The 22,635-nt window shown below is 43.1% G+C and overlaps 1 protein-coding gene across 1 annotated transcript in view; it reads right to left on the reverse strand.

The window, feature by feature from the left end:
* The window catches only part of LOC149281118 (acetoacetyl-CoA synthetase), a 48,726-nt gene that overhangs the window by 15,447 nt on the left and 10,644 nt on the right, over nt 1–22,635 (reverse strand). The window contains exons 4-10 of the mRNA XM_089499650.1: nt 19,151–19,264; nt 16,091–16,188; nt 10,157–10,271; nt 9,379–9,460; nt 6,779–6,926; nt 2,238–2,318; nt 297–421 (exon numbers count right to left, since the gene is read on the reverse strand). Coding sequence (XP_089355776.1) covers nt 297–421; nt 2,238–2,318; nt 6,779–6,926; nt 9,379–9,460; nt 10,157–10,271; nt 16,091–16,188; nt 19,151–19,264 — 763 coding nt within the window. The remainder of the gene's footprint in view (nt 1–296; nt 422–2,237; nt 2,319–6,778; nt 6,927–9,378; nt 9,461–10,156; nt 10,272–16,090; nt 16,189–19,150; nt 19,265–22,635) is intronic.

A 22,635-nucleotide genomic window follows, 5' to 3' on the forward strand; every position in this document is an offset into this window, starting at 1 on the left:
ACTTGTACCTGGCAGACAAAAGTTTATACCTGCAACTGCACTCTGCCCACCTGTACATATCCCCCAAACCTTCACACTGCCATTGTAAGCATGCAAAAGTGCGAAACCAAGGCAATGACAGGGACTGATTATTTAAGGACACTACCTATTCCTTGTTTCTACTGCACATCAGACTCTGTTATACCCTGGAGCTGGTAAATCATTTATAAATATTCTTATTTCTTATATCAAAATGTGTGGTTATGTCAGGATAGTTTTATGGATTCATTGTCAACTGGAATTCCTAGTTTACCTACCCTAGTCGATCAACCAAATCCCACAGGACGTTGGGGGATGGAACAAGCGGTGATCCATCGTAGAGAACTACAGAAGCACCTACAGCAAGGGCAGACACCAACCAATTCCACATCATCCAGCCAGTCTAGGGTGAAAATATATATGAGTTAGTTTCTCTCCCTTCTGTTGCAAATTCACTGCCATCTTCACCTATTTTCAGACCTGTGAAGCCAATCTCACACTTCTGCTTAAGAGACCACTGCATAAATCTATATGCTGCTGTGAAACAGCAATATACAGGTTCTGGTCTATGTGTCGACCCAAGTAACCTCCAAAGAAGAAGAGGACAAAGTTGAGCTGCAATGTGCAATTGCAATGGATTATATATCTACACACATGCATGCACATGATCTGCATCTATACCACCCATACCTATAGTGCAGAATAAGCACCATGATTAATCAGACAGCAGAATATATATCCATACATTTGCATGTACATGATCTGTATCTGTACCATCTTTTTCTATACTAATTTTAAAATGCAAGTCCTTACAAAAGTCACAGGTAACCCGCCACCTGAAAATGCATGTCCCCTTACTTCCCAGGGGAAATGCCTTTTCTAAGTGGCCCCTCAGATTTCCTGCTACAACACCCATGCACACCATCACAAACAATGGTGGGCGACCATAGCCTTCCAGATGTCTTTTGGAGTCCAACCCCCATCATACCTAAACATTTGACATTGCTGGCTAAGGCTGATGGGAGTGACAGGCTAACAAATGCTCACTTTGGATCGAAATAAAAAACCGTTTGATCAAATGCTCCAATACAAATCTAATTGTTAGCGGATCCATCGGCTAAAATCTGGACAACTAACCAAAGGAAACGTCTTTCAACCGGGCAACAGCCATATTTTCAGTAGATTGGGGAGGATGGAAAAAGCACTGTTCCATAACCATTTTTATTTGGGGCAGGGACTTCACTTCTCACCTGTCACCTGTTACAAATGCTTCACTGTATTGGATTCCAAGAGAGAGTGGGCCAGAGCAACAGGGATGAAGAACACTTCAAAGGTTTTGCTTCACCTAGACCCCTGTGTCCCATACCTATTTCCCACCATGCAGGTCATCTACCATCACCTGCTTGTAAGGAAGGCTTGTTAGAGAGAGGAGGAAACAGATAGCCAACATCAGGTATCTTTGACTACAGATGTGGTGGCGGGGGACATACAGGGCTATTTTTGGTGCTCCCTGGATTATCAATATTTCTACCATATTGGGGAGAATCACACTCAAGGCTGGGGGAGGTGGCAATTTTTGATTGTAAATTAAAGCACAGAATGATGTTTTAGTGATGGTTGGCTTTTTAGGGTTTAAAAAAAACAGAAGCAAACTGTTCTGTTTTAAAAACGTATTAATATTTCCACATTTTTCAGGGATGCAGCCTGTGATGAGGGGGCAAAGGGGATCTGGAAGCTCTCCGCCTCACAGATAGATTTTTCTCTCTCCCAAGAAAGGGTAGGGCAGGGGCAGGGGCAGGGGCAGGGGCAGGGTATGGTATTTTATTTTATGGGATTTATATCCTGCCTTTTTCCCAAAATGGGATTCAAGACAGAAAAAGGGTTACATGCCACTACCTGCTCCTGGGGGAAGGCTCATGTTTTGTTTTTATTTCTTCATAACTTTGATTCCAGTTCAGTTAGACTGATGTTACTCATAAGCTGCTTTGGAAGGATTTGTAAGGTGGCATATGTGTAACTGCCACAATAAATACACACATGCTTATCATTTATTTGACTTCTTATTTAAGGCATCTTATGGGTTATTTTAACACAGATTACAGATTCTGCTCTCAGCAAAGAATATGGGTATTTATACCCAGCCAAACACCAGAAACTGGAACCTAAGGGTCGAAATCATAGAACAAGTATATCAGTCTAAGTTAAAAGCAACAACTTGCCGTTGTGTAGTACATGATGTTGTCATTGCTGGTCATGTTGCCGTGCAGGATATGCTCCTTCAAGTGCTGAATTAATGTCCCCTGCAGGTATGGGTGAAAAACAGATGTTTTAGAAAAGGGAAAAAAACATGAGCAGGTGATATAGTGGTTAGAGTGGGCAGTCCTGGGGTAGCTACTATCAACCTAACTAACTTCACAAGGGTTACTGTGAGATTTGAAGAGGCAACGCCGGAACCGTTAATGACTCTTTGAACATCTTGGAGGAAAAGAGGAATACAAATGAGGATGAAGAAGTCCATTTACTTAGAAATATTTCTGTGGCACCCTTCAGCTTATAAACATTCACTTGCGTAGAATTGCATGAGCTGCCTACAATTTTTGGTTCAGGTTGCTTTCAGAACCTTTCAGGTTCAAGCCAAAGGGAGAGTTTAAAAAGAAGACACTGAGTGTAAATTGCATCCAAGCTAAGTGGCTTCCCCCTTCCCTTAACAGCCTCACATCTGAAGGAAGCATTATGGGATTTGATGCAAAATCAAATGTATGAAGGGAAAAAAGGAAAGACGCTCTACACACTTTAGAGGGCTGTTGGTTTAAAAGGAAGGGAACCCACCAATAAAAGATGTAGACTGCAAAAACCCTAGGGAAGAGGAGACTGAAGGCACAAGCACAAAATATTCTGCACTAGTTACATTTGCAGACAATTTATTACCAAAATGGCTGCTTCTGGCTCTGTTCTTCAGCATCATGGTGCTGCGCTCTAGTGGCAGAACATTGCTTTCTCACATTGAGACATTAATGCTAAGAACCAGATTAGATATTATAGTGGAGACTCTCCACGTTTGCTGGGGTTAGGGGCACGGGATCCCTGCGAACATGGAAACACCACAAATAAAAAAGCACTACAGTTGGCCCTCCGTTTTTGCGGGGGAATCCGTTCTGGACCCCCGCAAAAACGGAGGCTCGCGCATATTCAAGCTTCATAGGCTTGAATGGGGTGCACCCCTGGGCACACGCACCATTAGAAATAGTGCGGGTTGCTCCTCTGCGGATATTTGAGGTCGCGGATCTCAGATCCGTGAGTTAGGAGGGGGCGACTGTATTTTTTTTTAACTTGAGAGAACACCTCTCTAGGAATCACCTCTAGGGCATCTCTGTGGTTAACATCTGCTGGAAAGTGACTACAGAATTACGCTGGAGGACCTACAAATGCCTAGAGAGGTGTTCTCTCTGGGAATCTCTAGGTGATTTTTGGTGGATGTTGACCATAGAGGCGTGCTGGAGGATCTAGAAATTCCTAGAGAGAACGCATTAATCAAATCCGTGAATAATCAAATCCACAAAGGTCAAATCTGCAAATGTGGAGGGCCGACTGTAATTCAATTACATATTAATTTAATTATGCTCACATAATTGAATTACATAGTTTAAATACGCCCACATAACCACACTGCAAAGACAAGGCAATGCAAAATCTTTTCTCCTTAAGTCGCAGTTGCAACAAGGTGCAAGCACTACCTCTTCCTAAATGTTAATCGCTGCATGAGTGCAGGCTATGTTCTTAGTTTTACAGCCAAGGAAGACTAGGCTGAAGTTCATGCCCACCCCGTGGTTCTGAGAAATATCAACCCCTACCACCACCACCCCCCATGACGGGCATTATTTTAAATAAAACACAGATGAGGTTGCAGACCATAAGATCAAGCCAAACTGCATATTTAGCGGTTGCTGAGAGGTGGAGATTGTTAGTTTAGCAACTCCAGACATGAGGATGCAGTCAGGACAATGATCTCACAAAACGCAGAATTAAATGTCGTCCTGGAGGGGGAAGAAGTTGATAAGAATATGCTCTTTGTCCTCAAAAGATGGTTTTTATAGTGGAAAAAACACTTTCACTGGCAAATTTGAGCAGGAAAAGACCCTATGTGGAAGAGTTAATCTCCTCCAATCTTGAATGAGTAGCGAGTGAATACACTGTTAAATCCCACTGATTCACTGGGTCTACTGTAGTTCAAACTAACAAGAGTTACATTGCTTTATTTAGCTAGGAAGTTTGTGTTATCGCCATCCTCTGAGGCTGAGAGAGTGTGACTTGCCCAAAGTCAGTGGGTTTCCATGGCCGAGCCGGGATTCGAACCCTGGTCTCCAGAGACCTAGTCACCAATAGTTTTGTTAATGGACAATATTATGCAATTGTCACTTTCTATGCCCAATTTTGATCCGCTTCCACACCCTCCCATGTACATCATGCGCATATACCTGGGGCTTTTCCTCCATGTATCTTTGTGGGTTATAATCCACAAAAACTCATGCTCTAATAAATATTCTTGTCTTTGTTGTTTTGCTGGGAAAAATCAATACTGTTGCCCTTGAAAACAATGATCTGGTCTGCTCCGTCCGAATCAGCCTTACGTGGTATGAAAAATCTCTTTGCTTTAAAAAATAAAGAAAAAGCTTCTACACATTTTTCCTTTAGCTCAGTTTACTATGTCAAAACTACTCGCTATAATGTATTTTAGTGCCTTAAGATCCCCCTCCCTACAAACACACACTCACACCCCTGTGAAGCATTCTCCTTTACATTCATGTTCAATTTAAAACTGACAAGAAAGTATCATCAAGAGGCATCAGGGAAATGTAAATTACAATACATCTCACCTAGAAGGTTCAAATTATGTTGGTAGAAAGCCCCCAAAAACAGTTTTCAAACACACCCTGGGGAAAAGCATCCAGGTATCATGTATATAAACAGCAACAAAATGCTCAAGCCACACCATATCCCACACTGTATTTAACAGTAATTTAATACCATGCGCTGTCTTTCATCTCAGCCTGTTGTTTTTCTAATTGCCGAACATCAAATTCCCACTATTTCCCCAACCTTCTTCAGAGGGCAAACTCATTCCAAAGCAGAAACGCTCACATACTTATTCATATTTGAGTATGTTTACATGTTGCGTAGCCTGCAGTTCTAGGGGGCTCACAAAACAATTCAAACGTAGAGTCTAAAAAAAGAAATCACTCCTAACAAGCTGTCCAATTAAAAATTAAGCAAAAGGCCTCTTCCCGTTAATCGATTCATGGCCAACGGAAATACAGCCTAGCAGTTAATGAGGTCAGAAGAGCCCTGCTGGATCACACCAGAGGCCCATCAAGTCCAGCATCCAGAGACATTCTACATCAGCCCTCTCTGGCTGCATCTGCACTGCAGAAATAACCAAGCTTGACACCGCTTTAACTGCCACGGCGCAATGCTATTCGATTTAAAGATTTGTAGTTTGTTGTGGCACTCATGCTCTCTGACAGAGAAGACTAAATGTTTCACAAAACTACAATCCCAAGAGTCCCACAGCATGAAGTCATGGCAGTTAAAGTGATGTCAACTTGAATTATTTCTTCAGGGTGGATGCAGCCGGAGTGGCATTTTCTACTCACATAGAACCATTCAGGTAATGAATACTCCAAACTTTTGACGTCCCCGCTATAATCTGGAGTGATGTTCTGTGAAGTCTGTTCTTTCTTGCAGCAAAACAACAGAAGCCCTGCGGCACCTTTCAGATCAGAAAGCTTACTGTATCATGGGCCTTCGTGGATTACAATCCACTTCCTTAGATATGCAGAACATAATCTTAGGGTGGGAGCCAGCGTGGTGCAGTAGTTGGAGCGTTGGACCTCCAACTCTGGAGATCAAGGTTCGAATCCTCACTCAGCTATGGAAACCCACTTGGGTGAGTCACAGTTTCACAGCCTGAGAGGAAGGCAATGGCAAACCCCTTCTGAACAAATCTTGCCAAATAAACCCCATGATAATGTTACCTTAGGGTTGCCATAAGTAAGAAATTAACTGAACGCACACAACACTGCAACAACCATCTTCGGGCCTCGCAAGCAGCATCTCATCCCCAACTCCAAATATATTTGGAAGATAAGGGTGCAGAAAGTGTGGCCCAGCCAGGAGCTGAGTCTTTCAGCTTGCTTACCATGAGTAATAGGGTCAGGTTTGCCTATAACATATTACAGCAACAGCAATAACAATAGTATGTACATTTCTACACCACTTATCCATCAACTAGCACGCCATACACAGGTTAGTGTGTGCAAGCCAATTGTCCCCAACAAGCTGGGTACTCATTTTACCAACCTACAAAAGGATGGAAGGCTGAGTCAATCTTGGAGCCTCTGGGACTGAACATACAACCTTGGGACTGCAGTTTAACCACTGCACCACCAAGGCTCCTATTACTGTGTGATACTAATATGGATAATGGGACATGTAGCCACAAGCTAATTATTAGGGCTGTTGCTCACATTTCTTTGGTAGTTAGCCATCAGATGGGAAAAGGGAGAGGAGACTATGACTTCCTTAGGGGTACAGAGCCAAGCAAAGCACATTAGCAAAATACACGAAGCAAACTGGGCCTCCTTTTGCAGGCTGGGCCTTGCCACTTCTTGTTATTGACAGCTTTCAGATGGTTATACACGCACACACACACACACACACACACACACACAGGCTCTGTAAGCCCAGGTGGAAAGAGACCTACCCCTGCTGAGTGAACCATGCATTTGGGGGCTCCTGTTGTGCCAGACGAAAACATAATAAAAAGAGGATGACTGAAGGGAAGCTGTTCAAACTCCAGCTGGGGGGCCTGGTCTCCCTTCCCTGCTGCGAGAAAGTCTTCTAGAAAGACACTGAACAAACAAACAGAAAACAAAGAGGGGGGAAAAAGAAGAGACACTGAAATGAGGGTAAAAGAATTGTGACAAACTTGCAAGCAACGCAGACCGGCATCCCAAATAATGGAGACTGGCTCTCATCCCATTTCTCTTCCCTTTTTGTTTAGTTAACATGGACTTTTTTTTTTCCTTTTTGCTTTACCCGCTGGTTTACTTTTAACTTAATTTGAACATTAAAATACAGAGGCAAGAAAAAGCAACAAGAACAATAATTAATGCAAAATGGAAATTCAGTGAATACACTCCTTAGGGCAGTGGTTCTCAACCTTCCTAATGCCGCGACCCTTTAATACAGTTCCTCATGGTGTGGTGACTCCTAACCAATGGTCTCGGTTCCTAAGACCATCGGAAATATGTGTTTTCCAATGGTCTTAGGCGACCCCTGTGAACCTGGGGTTGTGAACCACAGGTTGAGAACCGCTGCCTTAGGGTATTGAGGAAGCTTGTGCAACATCTGTTACAAAAACCATGCAAGCAAAAGCTCACTGACTCTTTGGAGAAGCGGAATATCTAGCTTATATAGCCAAATAACTGGATCCACATCTTGAGTTATTGCTTCGTGTGAACTGTGCCTTCCAATGAGACTGCCAATGTACTGACAGTGAGAATCAGGGTCTAATGTACACCTTCTCTATTTTCTGACCTCAATGAGTATGCCAGTGCTTACCCATACCTCCCTATAGGGAGGGAATCAATCTCCCCAAACACAGCCATCCTACTGATAACCAGATCCCATCGCTTCTGCTTTACTGCATCCTGGTTCACTAAACAATGCCACAGGGCATTCATTGCTCCAATCTGTTATTCTGGGTGGGACAAAAAGAAATTCGAAAGCAAAGTACGAAAGAATGAATCCATAGATTTGTTGCCACTTTCATCGTCCCAGACATTTTGCTTGTAAAAGAGGGGAAAAACTAGATATAGTAAGAGGATGAAATGTAGGGAAATTGTTTGCAACAATGCTGCAAAATGCCAGCATCTGGCTCTGTGCGGATTTTGCAACAAAAATGCCTCTGGCAAGGAGCACCATCTCTCAAGGAAATCTCTAGTCATAACAGCCCCACAATGGTCTCAGGTGCACTTCTGGCACATCACCATTTTTAACCCTTTCCTCACTTGAAGCTGCTAACTGCTCTTGGGAAGAAAAACCCTCTTTTCCTCCCAATGCAAATAGCACATCTGAAAGAGGAAACTTTTAAATTCAATATTAAATTCAATATTTTTAAAAGCCTGCACATTGCCATGTTCAGTTTGTCCCTTAAGTGGTGTATGGATGTATCTCAAGCAGGCATCATCTTAGAAGAGGCATCTCCGCTGCCTCCCTTTCATTCTCTCTCTGCTAATAAATACTTGCATTAGAAATGATGCAGAAAGCCACTTGTGGTATAGTTTGTTGAATTATAGCTTGTGATGTACCTCTGCTAAGAAGCAGGTTTGTTATGCAGCCAGGAATCAGAATATGAACCACCAATTTGTTTCTGCCATGCAAGCTCTGGTTTGTTTAAGCCATGGCTTGTTGTGACATCCAAATCTACAGCAACAATGGTTTCTCCCTGGCTAGTTACCCCCATATGCCAATTCTGATAAAAGGTGAAGAAAAACAAACCAGGAATAAGCCAGAAACAAAGAAGCCAGGTCATGATTTCGCCATCCACCAGGCAATTTATGTCTTAAGCAACAAACTATGGTAAACACAAACTATGGCTTATTGTGTTGTGTGAACCTGTATTTGGCTGGTAGCAAATCAATTCTCCAGTCCCTGGAAATTCTTGGATGTTATCGTGCAGCTGAGAGAGAGAAAATGCCTAAACGTGACTAGAGTTGAAGCTGCAGATCTAGCATTGACTTGCAAACTAATACGGTGGCTTATCGCTGAAGGGAGTTGTTTGAAGCACAAAGAAAGCACTTGATCTGTTAAATGTATCTCTGTCCAACACTAGTTAGTTATGAATCGCTGTTAAGTACTGCAGCTCTGAAGAATAAACAAGTGTCTTTGTGCTCAAAATAGCACTTCTGAATTATTCATTGTTTGCTTCTCTCGCCTAGATCTGAACAAACACAAAAACACAACTCTTTTGCCACCATCAGTAGTTTGCATCCTATTATGTATGCCTAAAGCTTCCAGATGATGCTGGACTGCAACTCCCCATACCCTTGACCACTGTGCATGCCAGCTAGGATTTCCCAGAACCATATCCCAACGTCTGAAGACAAATGACCCATCTTTAAATAACTGGAGAAATACCCCATTTGGAGCCAGAGATCAGTGAGGCGGTGAGGTGACAGAATATGAAACCATCTGTTTAAAATACAGCATTTTAGCTTCAGTGACACCCAATTACTCAAAACAGAAAGGTTATGGGGTTAAATAAATATGCATACATATATATCTGTGGCCATTTTATACCTGTTTGGGATTTTGGAAATGTCTATTGATTCTCTCGAGGAAACATATGGGATCACCACTACTTTTTTTAGATCTGGGAGCCCTGCAACAGAAAAAAACACACACATACACACAAAATTAAATGAGACAGGCAACTGTTTCTAATTTTTTTCAGCTTCTTAATACTTGAGGCCTTTTCACAGTACATAATTATATAGCATTATGATTCCCCTTTAAATGTCATGCCTGTATCCTCTGAATCCTGGGATTTGGAGTTTAGGGAAGGGCACTCAGGATTCTCAACCAGAGAGGTCTTATAACACATCAAACTACAAATCCCAGGATGCTGTAGGATGTTGCCATTGACAGTCAAAGTGCAATCATAGCACTAAAACTGTAATTATAACTGTAGTAGTATGAAATGACTACATGCAAGAGTGCCCTGGTTTAGATGTAAAATACCTAGCCCCAACAAACCATGGTTTATTAGAGCAGAACTCAAGCACTCCATCCCTTTTTCACACACTTGGATTCATTGGAGGCCTCATGGTTTGTACCTCCTAGTTTAAAGATGTACCACCAAGACCAATTGTAGGTTACTAGCCCAGACAGCAACAGAACCAGAAGCATTGCCAAGCAGCAGCATGAGACCGCTGGCCACTTGTGCTTCACTCAGGATTAAATTTACTGTATTTATCCCTTCATTACATTAATGAGTTTAAGGAGGACAAGTGTGGGTGGGGAAGAGTAACAAGGTTCGTTTTCAACAGTTCCTACAAGTACACAAGGCAACCAGTACCCTTTACGACATTCTGCAGCTTTTCCAGGTGGTTATGTTTTTTCCCATTGTAGACGACAGCTTCAACTGAAAAGATCAGCTTGGGCTGAATCTGGGAAAACCTGTCCAGTACACCCTGTATGATATAAAAAAAAAAAGAGACAGGCATTCAAATCAATAGGAAGCAGTGGAAACATTTGTTGTTATACATAAGGCTAATCAAGGGTTTTGCTTTACATCCATGAGCACCAGCAAGCTACCCATCCCACCACTAAACCCTGATACAGATGGGAAGTTTTTGCTTGATTTCAGTAAGGCCTTTGACAAGGTTTCTCATGACATTCTTGCAAACAAGCTTGTAAAATGTGGGCTAGACAAAGTAACTGTTAAATGGATCTGTAATTGGTTGACCGGCCAAATCCAAAGGGTGCTCAACAATGGCTCTTTTTCAGCCTGGAGAGAAGTGATCAGTAGGGTCCCATAGGGCTCTGTCCTGGGCCCAGTGCTCTTCAACATCTTTATCAATGACCTGGATGACAGAATTGGAGGCATACTTATCAAATTTGCAGATGACACCAAATTAGGAGGAGTAGCTAATACCCCAGAGGACAGGATCAAGATTCAAAATGACCTGAACAGACTAGAAAGCTGGGCCAAAGCTAACAAAATGAAATTCAACACAGAGAAATGTAAGGTACTGCACTTAGGGCAGAAAAATGAAATGCACAGATATAGGATGGGGGACACCTGGCTGAATGAAACTGCATGTGAAAGGGATCTGGGAGTCCAAGTAGACCACAAGTTGAACATGAGTCAACAGTGCGGTGCGGCAGCTAAAAAGGCCAATGCAATTTTAGGCTGCATCAATAAAAGTATACTGTCTAGATCAAGAGAAGTAATAGTGCCACTGTATTCTACTCTGGTCAGGCCCCACCTGGAATATTGTGTCCAGTTCTGGGCACCACAATTCAAAAAGGACATTGAGAAACTGGAGCGTGTCCAAAGAGGGCAACTAAAATGGTGAAAGGTCTGGAAACCTTGCCCTATGAGGAACAACTCAGGGACCTGGAGATGTTTAGTCTGGAGAAGAGAAGGTTAAGAGGTGATATGATAGCCCTGTTTAAATATTTGAAAGGATGTCATATTGAGGAGGGAGCAAGCTTGTTTTCTGCTGCTCCAGAGAACAGGACCCAGAACAATGGATGCAAGCTCCAGGAAAAGAGATTCCACCTCAACATTAGGAAGACCTTCCTGACAGTAAGGGCTGTTCGACAATGGAACACACTCCCTCGAAGTGTAGTGGAGTCTCCTTCCTTGGAGGTCTTTAAGCAGAGGCTAGATGGCCATCTATTGGGGACGCTTTGATCGGATTTCCTGCATGGCAGGGGGTTGGACTGGATGGCCCGTGCGGTCTCTTCCAACTCTATGATTCTATGATTCTATGAACCAGAGCTTCAAGCTGCATCCATATTTGGCAGAGCTCTGTTTTTGGTTGAGACTAGTCAGGACAACTCTGTGATTTCTGATGCTGCTTTGTTGGAGAGAGTACGACTTGTCCAAGGTTACTCAATGGGTTTCCATGGCCAAGCGGGATTTAAACCCTGACCACCCAGAGTCCTAGTCCAATACTTATACCACATTGGCTCTTGAGAAATCGGTTACCTCCCGTCTCCCAGATATTAATGAACTACTATTCCCACCATCCTTTACTACTGGCCAAGCTAGGAACAAAGATGCCACCTCAACATTAGGAAGAACTTCCTGACGGTAAGAGCTGTTTGACAGTGCAACATGCTCCGTCGGAGTGTGGCAGAGTCTCTTTCTTTGGAAGTTTCTATATAGGAGCTGGATGGCCAGCTGTCGAGGATGCTTTGATTTTGACTTCCTGCATGACAGGGAGTTGAACTGGATGGCCCTTGAGGTCTCTTCCAACTCTATGATTCTATTTGAACATTATCCTGGTGACACTGGAACCACTCAGGAGAAAACAGCTCTTCCACATGACAGCACTAACATTTAAAAGGCCCCCAAGACCTCACTCACTGTGGCTGCAGGATATAGATGTGGCTAAGGGATGGTGAACAATTTAAAAGATGAATCACCACTCCCAGAGATAATCTCTCCTGCTTTTTGCCAGAAAAAAGGCAGTACAGAGGAGTCTCGGAGCTGCAGAGACAACCTTGTTGGGCTTCATATAGCCCAGGAAACACACTTTGCCCACTCCAAGCTAAGAAAAAAATCACAGAATCATAGAGCTGGAAGAGACCACAAGGACCATCCAGTCCAACCCCCTGCCTTGCAGGAAATCACAATCAAAGCATTCCCGACAGATGGCCATCCAGTCTCTGTTTAAAGACCTATAAAGAAAGAGACTCCACTACACTCCAAGGGAGTGTGTTCCACTGTTGCTCAGGAAGTTCCTCCTAATGTTGAGGTGGAATCTCTTTTCCTGCAGCTTGCATCCATTGTTCCAGGTCCTAGTCTCTGGAGCAGCAGAAGACAAGCTTGCTCCCTCCTCAATATGACATCCCTTCAAATATTTAAACAGGGCTATCATATCACCTCTTAACCTTCTCTTCTCTAGGCTAAACATCCCCAGCTCCCTAAGTCATTCCTCATAGAACATGGTTTCCAGGCCCTTCACCATTTTAGTCGCCCTCCTTTGGACACGCTCCAGTTTCTCAATGTCCTTTTTGAATTGTGGTGCCCAGAACTGGACACAATATTCCAGGTGGGGCCTGACCAGAGCAGAATACAGTGGCACTATTACTTCTCTTGATCTAGACACTATACTTCTATTGATGCAGCCTAAAATCGCATTGGCCTTGTTAGCTGCCGCATCGCATTGTTGACTCATGTTCAACTTATGGTCTACTTGGACTCCTAGATCCCTTTCACATGCAGTTTCATTCAGCCAGGTGTCCCCCATCCTATATCTGTGCATTTCATTTTTCCATCCTAAGTGCAGTACCTTACATTTCTCCGTGTTGAATTTCATTTTGTTAGCTTTGGCCCAGCTTTCCAGTCTGTTCAGGTCATTTTGAATCTTGATCCTGTCCTCTGGGGTATTAGCTAATCCTCCTAATTTGGTGTCATCTGCAAATTGGATAAGTATGCCTCCCATTTTGTCCTCCAAGTCATTGATAAAGATGTTGAATAGCACTGGGCCCAGGACAGAGCCCTATGGGACCCTACTGGTCACTTCTCTCCAGGATGAAAAGGTGCCATTGTTGAGCACCCTTTGGGTTCAGCCAGTCAACCAATTACAAATCCATCTAACAGTTGCCTTGTCTAGCCCACATTCTACAAGCTTGTTTGCAAGAATATCATGGGGAACTTTGTCAAAGGCCTTACTGAAATCAAGATATATTGTATCCACAGCATTCCCTTCATCGAACAAGCTGGTTATCAAAAACAGAGATCAGGTTTGTCTGGCATGACTTCTTTCTCTGAAACCCATGTTGACTTTTTGTGATTATGGCATTACTTTCTAGATGCTCACAGACTCTCTGCTTAATGATCTGCTCTAGAATGTAAGGACAGAAGGGCAAGAGACAGCCTGCATAAGCACAGCCAAATGGCTCCTCCACTCCAGGCTCTGAAGTCTGATATAATTTGCAGAAGATGAATTCAAAACCTACATATCTAATTGCAAATATGAAATGAAAGAGCACCATTTCTGCTGCATAAATATAAGCATTACAAACAAATTTTGATTTCAGTGCAACAGCGAGGGGATCCCATCATAGGTGAGAGTGACAAAGCAATGCCACACTAGGTGGTTTGGCTAAAGTTAAGATTTTCTGCACAATTTCTTGGACTGATATGAAGGTTAGGATGCCCTCTACTGGCCTCATGGGGGAAGAAGAGTTGCATATAAGCGTAAGGGAAACTGCTTTCTATCAGATCAAGCTATTTCATTTGTCCTTCTAGCCCACTATATATCTGCTGTTTGACAGAAGCCCTCCAAGATAGCAAACAAAGAGATCTCTTTCCCGTGATCTACGTACTTCACCCTTTTCACCAGAACTTGGAAGCAACATATGTCAAGAACAAGGTTATCATAACATATTATGAGGAAGGGGGAGAGAACAACCTCCTTTTTCACATTTTAATGTTGAAGCAGACACTTTGCTTTTTTTATAGCCAAGTTATGTCTATTCATTATTCCTAATCACTGGAAAGGAGTGGTGTCTGTTCCACTATTTTTAAAAGTTATTAAAAATAACAGTATCTCTTTGAAAAAAGAAATTCAGGCATAGTGTAAGCCATTTACACTAAGGCCTGATACAGACAGGCCAAGATAAAGCTGCTTCGAGTCACTTTGCAAGTGTGCTGTTTACATGATACATGCATCCTAAGAATCCAGAAGCCACACCAAAGCCACTCTCCAGTCCTAAGGACTGGAGTGCAACTTTGGTGCAGCTTCCAGACTCTTAGGACGCATGCATCATTGAAACACCATACCTCCAAAGTGACCTGAAGCAGCTTTATTTTGGCCTGTCTGTATAGGGCCTAAGAAATTTACACTCTGACAAAAAAGTTCATTTTGAAAAGCCTTTTTATACCCCCAGCCCCCTGTTTCCTCCTTGTCCTCTGTCTAGAATGGAAGCTTTCCAGCAGCATTGGAAGGATAATAATAATAATGATAAATGTTATTTGTATCCCACCTCTCTGTCAGGATCGAGGCAGCATATAATAAGAATAAAATGCAATAAAATAAAATCCATTGCCCTCCCACCAGCACAATAATTAAAATTCCCTTACAGCAATAAAATACACCAATTATTAAAACAATTAAAACAAACAGCAATACAAAGAGAGGGATCCATAGCGTATTCTATATGGGGATCGTATCAATGGGTGACCGAGTGGTTGTTCCAGGAAGGCCTGTTGGAAGAGATCTGTCTTGACAGCTTTTGTAAATGGTGAAGGAGGGATGGAGAAACACAGACTTTCAGTGCCAGACTGCAGCACCATGTCTGCAGTAAACAATGCAATAAAGGCTTGAGCTGGGAAAGAAAAGAATTCGGGTCTTGCTGATCTTACTGTAGCTGTGTGTACCTGCCTGCAACAGGCAAGGTAATAAGCAACTGTCTCCCAAATGCCTTACTGAGCATGCACCATCAGCGAAAAAAGGGAAAAGCAGAGAAGCCTGTTTCACCAGCTACCCCCGGCATTTTAAAGAAGCATAGATCTATCCATCTAGCCAACAAAATGGAAATTAAAACAGAAAGTGGAGGCTGGTGAAAGAGAAACAAATCATCCATGAATGCCTTTTGGAATAAGCTTTCATGTGGTCTCTAAAAGGTTCAAAATGTTTTTTGCTTCCTTATGCAAGGCTTGCCTGACCTCATTTCATTTCACATGGACATATTGGGCCGTTTTAAATAGAAATTTTACTGAAACATGCCGCACTGCTCTTTTAGGTGGTTTAGAACCCTATTCCCATGCCCAGGAACACATGTATTTATTAATTGGGGTATACTTGTAGCACATCACACACTAACCAAAAACAATAAGTAACAGTACTGCAAACATGTTATTAAGTTTTTGAAGCAATGGCTAGTGCGGATACATTATGTTTTAAAATACGATGCTAGGGATTAAACCTGGAACTGTCTCCATTCAAAGCGCACACATGGAAATTATCACATATTTCTGATGTTTTCCCCCTAATATCTGAATGCTACTTTTAGCAATTACCAGTTCCTTCTATGTTCTTCAAGATACAGCCTCATTCTCATTATCTATGGGAGAAGGGAAAAAGTGTTCTTTTGCATCATGAACCATCTTTTCCCTTCTCCCATGGATGATGAGAAAAGTGGGGAGGGACGAGAGATAAATGCTGACTGTTTCCTTTAACTGGGTGGCTTGCACATCACAAAAGCACCCACTCCCACTGGGGCAAGGGAGCTGCAACCTTGGCACATTTTCCACAATTACATTACTTACGTTGATGCCGAAGTCCGGCGACGTCGCACTCCAAATGGCACCAATGCTTGCAGCTGCTAACATTGCTTCCACTGCATGGATACCATTGGGCAAATAACCTAGAACAGTGGCAATCGAGACAGTTACAGCATTGGAATAGATCCTCAACCAAGTGATAAAACAGCCAAAGAAAAGAATAAAAAAAAGAAAAGAAAATCCCACACTCACATCCCATCATGTAGTAGTTATCTCCTCATGTCCTAGCCCTTGTGTAAGTTGGGGGAACACACTGGAGGAGGTAGAAGATAACTAAAATGTGAAACCCAGGTGCGATGGTTGAAATGATGAGAAGATTGGGTAGGGAAATCTAGGTGTACACCTCAAGGCACACTTCAAAGACTGAGGCTGCATCCACACTGCAGAGATAATCCAGTCTGACACCATTTTAACTGTTGTGGGTCAATGCTATGGAATGCTGGGAATGGTAGTTTGTTGTGGCAAGAGAGCTCCGCTTTAAAAAAAAGTCAGAGTCAAGAAGGACCCTGTCAAACAGAGCTCGCCTCCTACTCTCTTGAAAATACATTGACATCACCCTCATGCTCAAAAAGCATTGCACAGTAAAAGTTACTTTTTTGGATCACAATTTGCAAAATCCCTCAGCCAGCATTGCAACAGAATTCTGGGAGCTATTAGCCTCAAAAAAAGCTCTCTCAAGCTCTGTACTTATGTTACAGTTCTCATTCTTTCTGGAGAGCAGTCTGGAGGGCAAAAGTACATTACCCTGAGGGGGAGTGGAGAAAAAACGTAACATTTCCTGTACTTCCAAGCTTAAAGTTCAAACCCCAAACAAGTTACCCTACAGACTCTTACGCAGGACTAGCCGTAGGAGGCTAGTGGACTTCCTCCCCTATCAAAGACCTTCCCGCAAGGGAGAATAAGTTGCCATCGATGAGCATGAAAGCAACCACAGATGTATTTCCTTCTTCCCACTAGCACAAAACAAGTCCTTCAGGCTCCGGGAAACATTTCAACATTTGGGGGATCAACCTCCCCTTGGTTGTCATCCTAGGCAGAAGTGGAACCACACACCATCATCAACTTACCAAACAACCCACTTCAAGCCGGGATCATGAGAGGAAACATTTCCCAAAATGTAAAGTTGAAGGCTTGCATGGCCAGCATCCATGGTTTTCTGTGGGTTTTTCAGGCTATGAGGCTGCATTCTGGAAGAATTTATTCCTGACGTTTCGCCTGCATCTGTGGCTGGCATTTTCAGAGGTTGGTGGCATGGAAGTGTGTGGTGTATATATACCTGTGGGTCCCTTGGTGGGGAGGAAGTGGTTTTTTACATGTTAATGGTGGAGTTAGTTTACATGTTGTACTGTGTTGAATGGCACAGCCTGGAGGTGTGTTGTGGGGAGATATGCCAAAAACACCAAAATCAAGACTCAAGACAAACAAATGAACACCACCCAGGCTCAAGGGGTTTCCCTGCAGACAATGAATTACCCATTAAATAGACACAAAGACCCCTTGCACATTCCCTACCCCCACAACACACCTCCAGGCTGCGCCATTCAACACAGTACAAGACACAAACCAACGCCACCATTAACACATAAACCATTTCCTCCCAAACAAAGGTCCCACAGGTATATATAATCCACACAAAATAACCTCACAAAATAACTACTTTGCACAATACCACAACTCCCCCCTGAATGGGCACAATGCACTGGTCAACCTATTAACCACCACCATACCTTGCTAATAATTTAGGATCAAATTGAGATGGGATGAGCAGAGTTTCAACACCTTCAACTGAGCAATGAGAAAGACACCAAGCTAATGAACTGTATTACATACCACTTGTTGCTCAAGGCCTGCCAGAAAACAGGTAGGTAGAGCAGGTAATTTCCAGTGCAGAGCTGTCAAAAGCTATATTGCATCACACAGGGGATAACATTCCACTGCTGAAGATTTCAGTAAGAAGAGTGCCAACACACCACATAAAACCAGAAACTAAACTTTTTCCAATTCTATGATAAGAACTACCAAATTTGAATGCTCAAGCTTCTTCAAGAGGCAGAGTGGGGGCATCAGGACAAAGTATGTCATCGTCCCTGTGCTACATGGAGAAGTAGATCTTTATTCCATCCCCGCATACCTCACACACATCCTTTACTTATTCCAATCCCGTCAAGATTTCTCAAGAAGCAGGAGTTATTGTTGCAAGAGGTGGAAAAGATATTGCCTCCATTCAGTGATCATGCCAAGCCGAAGTTGGAGAATCAATCAGCAAATCAGAAGTTTGGAAGTGGGTTTGCTAGCCATGGCCATTGCCAACCAGTTCAATGTATGTGAGTAGTATACACTTTGTTATGCGCTTTCAAGTCACCTCCAATCTATAGCATCCCATCCTACAGCTGTCTTGGATTCCTTGAAAAAGATTTATTCACAAGAGGTTCGCCACTGCTTTCATCTGTGGGCTGAGACAATGTAATTTGCCTGAGGATGCCCAGTGGGCTTCCATGTCTGAGCAAGGATTTGAACCCTGGTCTCTTACAGTCCCACTCCAACACTCAAACCACTATGCCAGTGGTTCCCAAACTTTGGTCATCCAGCTTTTTTGGACTTCAACTCCCAGAAGCCCTAGGTGGCTTGGCCAAGTCAGGAATTCTGCGACATCCAAAACACCTAGAGGACCAAAGTTGGGAACTACTGCACTACACCATGCTTGCTCTTGCCATATACATTGTGTTCTCATTAGCCAACCTTATTCTGAGAACAACATGGAAGCAAAAGTCAATTTATACAAGTGATTCAGAAGTGGACATGGAGAGGGAAGTGATGGCCTCCAACAGAAGCAGCAGTCAGGAGAGCACTGCTTATTCCCTCTAGAAGTGGAAGTTTGGGACTCTTCCAAGCATCCTGCTTCCAAGACTTCACTTTATCCCAAGTCAAACATAAAGCATAATGGCTCCTTCATGGGAATGTTTGCATCAAACATGTTTGCCAGTCTTTGAATGGCTAGTTTAAGAAACTGGGGGAAGGGACAGAATGAAAGAGAGGCTGACTCACCAACAACTCTGTCTCCTGTTTGCACTCCCATTTTCCTCATGGCTGCAGCATACAGAGCGACTTGTTGCCTTAGCTCTTCAAAAGTCACCTTCACGATTTCTTCCTTTCCTTCCTCTGTGGGAAAAAATGTGGTTTAGAAGAAGACAGGTTCCGTTAGCAAGTTTGCATTGGGGAACAAGGAAGAACAGAGTCAGCCCCAGACAGGTGAGAAGATGACTGCAGAGATGGCAAAAAGGCTACGCTGTGGAAAGAATTTCCCCAAGCCTTAGGAAGGACCTGCTGATAAATAGTTTCAAGCAAGAACCAGTGTGGTGAAGTGGTAAGAGCAGAGATAAGAATCGTACAGTCCTCCAGGTGTTACACAGAACATAGGAAGCATTATACAGGTATACCTAAAGTTAACAAAGTAGATGTGCTCCTGAGCTTTACTTCTTTGGTAGCACAGGTAGAAATAACATGGAAAGATCAGGAATAGATTCCTGCATCTCAAAACAGAAGAGCAGCTCAACATGTTTCAGCAAACCTTTTATTCAAAGCTAACATTGTGCACATGTGAAACGAAAGAACCAGGTCAGGTAAGCCTTGCGTAAGTAAACTAAAACATATTGAATCTTCTGGAGACCACTTGAGCTTCTTCCAAGTGCATCCCAGGATGACTTTTTTTTCCTCGAACAGCCTTCACTTTTCTCACAATTTCCATTTTGGTGGTAAAACTTAGTATCTGCTCAGTATTTGAAGGACAGGATAGAGGCTGCTGCCCAGGTCTCTAACCTTCCAAGAAGCTCTGGAGAGCTTGGCAAGAACCCACACCACTCCTTCTTGGTACTAGATTCCATAAGCTCTGTTCTGACACTGAACCAAGAGCTATTAAAACCCCATACTGATTTAGTACTTAATCTCCTTAAGACAAATAAAGAACAGAGAAAGGCGGGCAGGGAGGGAATGACAAAGCTTAGTCATAAACCTCTGCATCACACACACCCATTGGAGAGACTATACAGCTGGCAGCCCAGAGCACTTGTGAGGAAATGTGGTTACCTCTGATGATGAAACCTATATTGTATGAAATCAGCTCCATGAGAGCGAGAGAGAAAAAATCACCTTTGCTTCCCAGCCCACTCTTCAGAAGAACTCTGTACAACAGGTCCTACAAGGCTGTATTGCTCTGCACAACACCCAGGGTTATGATCTCACAATGCAATCCTATGGGTGCTTCCAGTATTAAAGTGAAGTGGTGGCCACCATCAACCCTCCTGAGAAGTCAACTCAGTCAGGCCTTTCCTCTAACCAGCTGTCACCCAAGAGCAATCACTCCAGGCTGAAGAAACTGAGAAGACCGAGAACCTGTACCTGGGTTTTCTTGTTTTCTTTTCCCCTCCCCATCTGCCTTTCCCTTTGTGTCAAGCCTCGTCTTCTCTCTACTTGGGACACAAGCTGGCTATGTCTCAAACAGGAGGAAATAGATACTCTAGCCCTCCAGATGTTTTGAACTACAACTACCACAATCCCTTACCATCAGCCCTGCTGGCTGGGGCTTCTGGGAGCTGAAGACCAACAATATGCAGAGGGCCAAAGGTGTCCTAACCCTGGTGTATAGCATGTGTTCTATCGTATGGAGAAAGCGTGAAAGAGCTGGAGAGCTGAATCACTACTAAAACTCAGTACCAAAAGAAGTCCTGGAAGATCCATTGCTATTCACTTCTACTATAGGACTCCCAGGTAGCCTAGGCAGCACAGGCTGGTCATTCCTACCATTTGAGGGGCAGCATTTGGTTTAACTGGTTTAACAACCTACAGTTGTTGATAAAATTATATGTAACAATTGCAAAGTTCTTTTTTAAATCTTCAAAGTACCGAAAGTGATTAATATTAGTGCTTCTGGCAAAGGACAGGTATGTTTTCTGGGCTTACCTGCCAGTCTGTCTTAAGAAAACAGACTCACTATAACATCCATAAGAAGTTGAAGGTAAAGGAGGCATGGCTGCAAGAGAGACAGAACTCAAGGTTCTGCCAGCATGTCTACTTGTTTCTCCAACAGGCTAGAGAAAGCCCTGAAAAGGAGGGGAGAACAGGTTTGACAAAAGACTAACTGGGGAATGTACAAGCTGGTTTGGGAATCGATTGCAATCTCTTAGCGGCTGCAAGGCAAAGCAACACCCCTACAGCTATGATGAAATCAGAAGACAGTTAAGCTGCAAGACCATTTAGCGCAGGTCAGCTTGGCTGATGCACTACCCAGGAATTAATAAATCGTGCTTGTGCAACTTGACCATGTTGATTTTCAGAGGCTCATTTCACAGATCAGTTACAAACAAGCCAACACACCAAACAGTGAGAAGTCTTGCAAAGTCAAATTAGTAGTGCATCAGTTCAAGAAACTGCATTAGCAGTGCCATTCCCAGTGCAATGAGGCACATCAATGTTCAGTGAGAGGGCAGAAATATGCCATAAAAAAGCTAAACTACCACAATGGATTCATCCACGATATTGCTGCCTCCAGGGTATGGGGGGAAAGGCATCAGTCACCTCCCCACCAGATATGGACAGCGGACACCATCCTGAAAGAGTATGTGAGGGCATATCGGGTTTCATTAATGCAGTTGTTCTCAACCTTTGACCATCCAGAAGTGTTACATGTTAATGCTCAGAATCCCTAACCACTGGCCACACTGCCTTGGGTTCTTGAGACTTGAAATCCAAAACTTCTGAAAAACCAAAAGCCAAAATCACTGCACCTGGCAGATGCAGAGGGATTACTGAAGCATCCCTATTTTCCAAAAAGCACGGTCCTGTTACTGACTAATCAAGCAAAGGTTCAAAGGAGGATGGCCAGAATCATCCTTATGAAAAGTATGTTTTGCACATTAATCTGCAAATTGTCTAAAGACACATGTGTGTGTGTGTGTGTGTGTGTTTAGTAGAAGGAGGCATGCCTCCTATAGCAGTCCAGGAGGGAGAAACACATCCCTGTATCCAAACATCAAAAATTTGGGACATGGTATACTAGAGAACGGTTTCATGGAATAAATTACCAATTTGATTCCAGGCACAATTTAATGTATTGATATACCTTTAAGGACCTAAGCAGTTTAAGCCCTCCAAGATACCTTAGGGAACACCTCCTCTCATACCAGCATGTCCATTCATACCACATACCCATGCAGTGTCAGGTAAAAGAGACTACCTTGCGCCCACACCATCCTCAGTGAATTAACTATCTCACTTTAGCTTAGAGGGTTTTAATCTTTGGTCCTCCAAATGTTTGGGACTTCAGGTCCTCAAATTCCTGGCCACTGGCCAAGAAGTCTAGGACCTCTGGAAACTGAAGTCCAAAATCTCTGGAGGACTAAAGTGTGAGAACCACTGCTCCAGCCAGTACAGAGATTAATAGTTTATTTATACCTCCCACCTTTCCCACGGATCGAGGCAGGATTACAACCTTAAAAGACACTTAGTACAATTTACAATCAATACAGCAATAAAAT

Source organism: Sceloporus occidentalis, unplaced genomic scaffold (genome assembly GCF_023333645.1).
Source record: "Sceloporus occidentalis isolate IW3139 unplaced genomic scaffold, rSceOcc1.0.p SCAF_138, whole genome shotgun sequence".
Classification (NCBI taxonomy): Eukaryota; Metazoa; Chordata; class Lepidosauria; order Squamata; family Phrynosomatidae; genus Sceloporus; species Sceloporus occidentalis.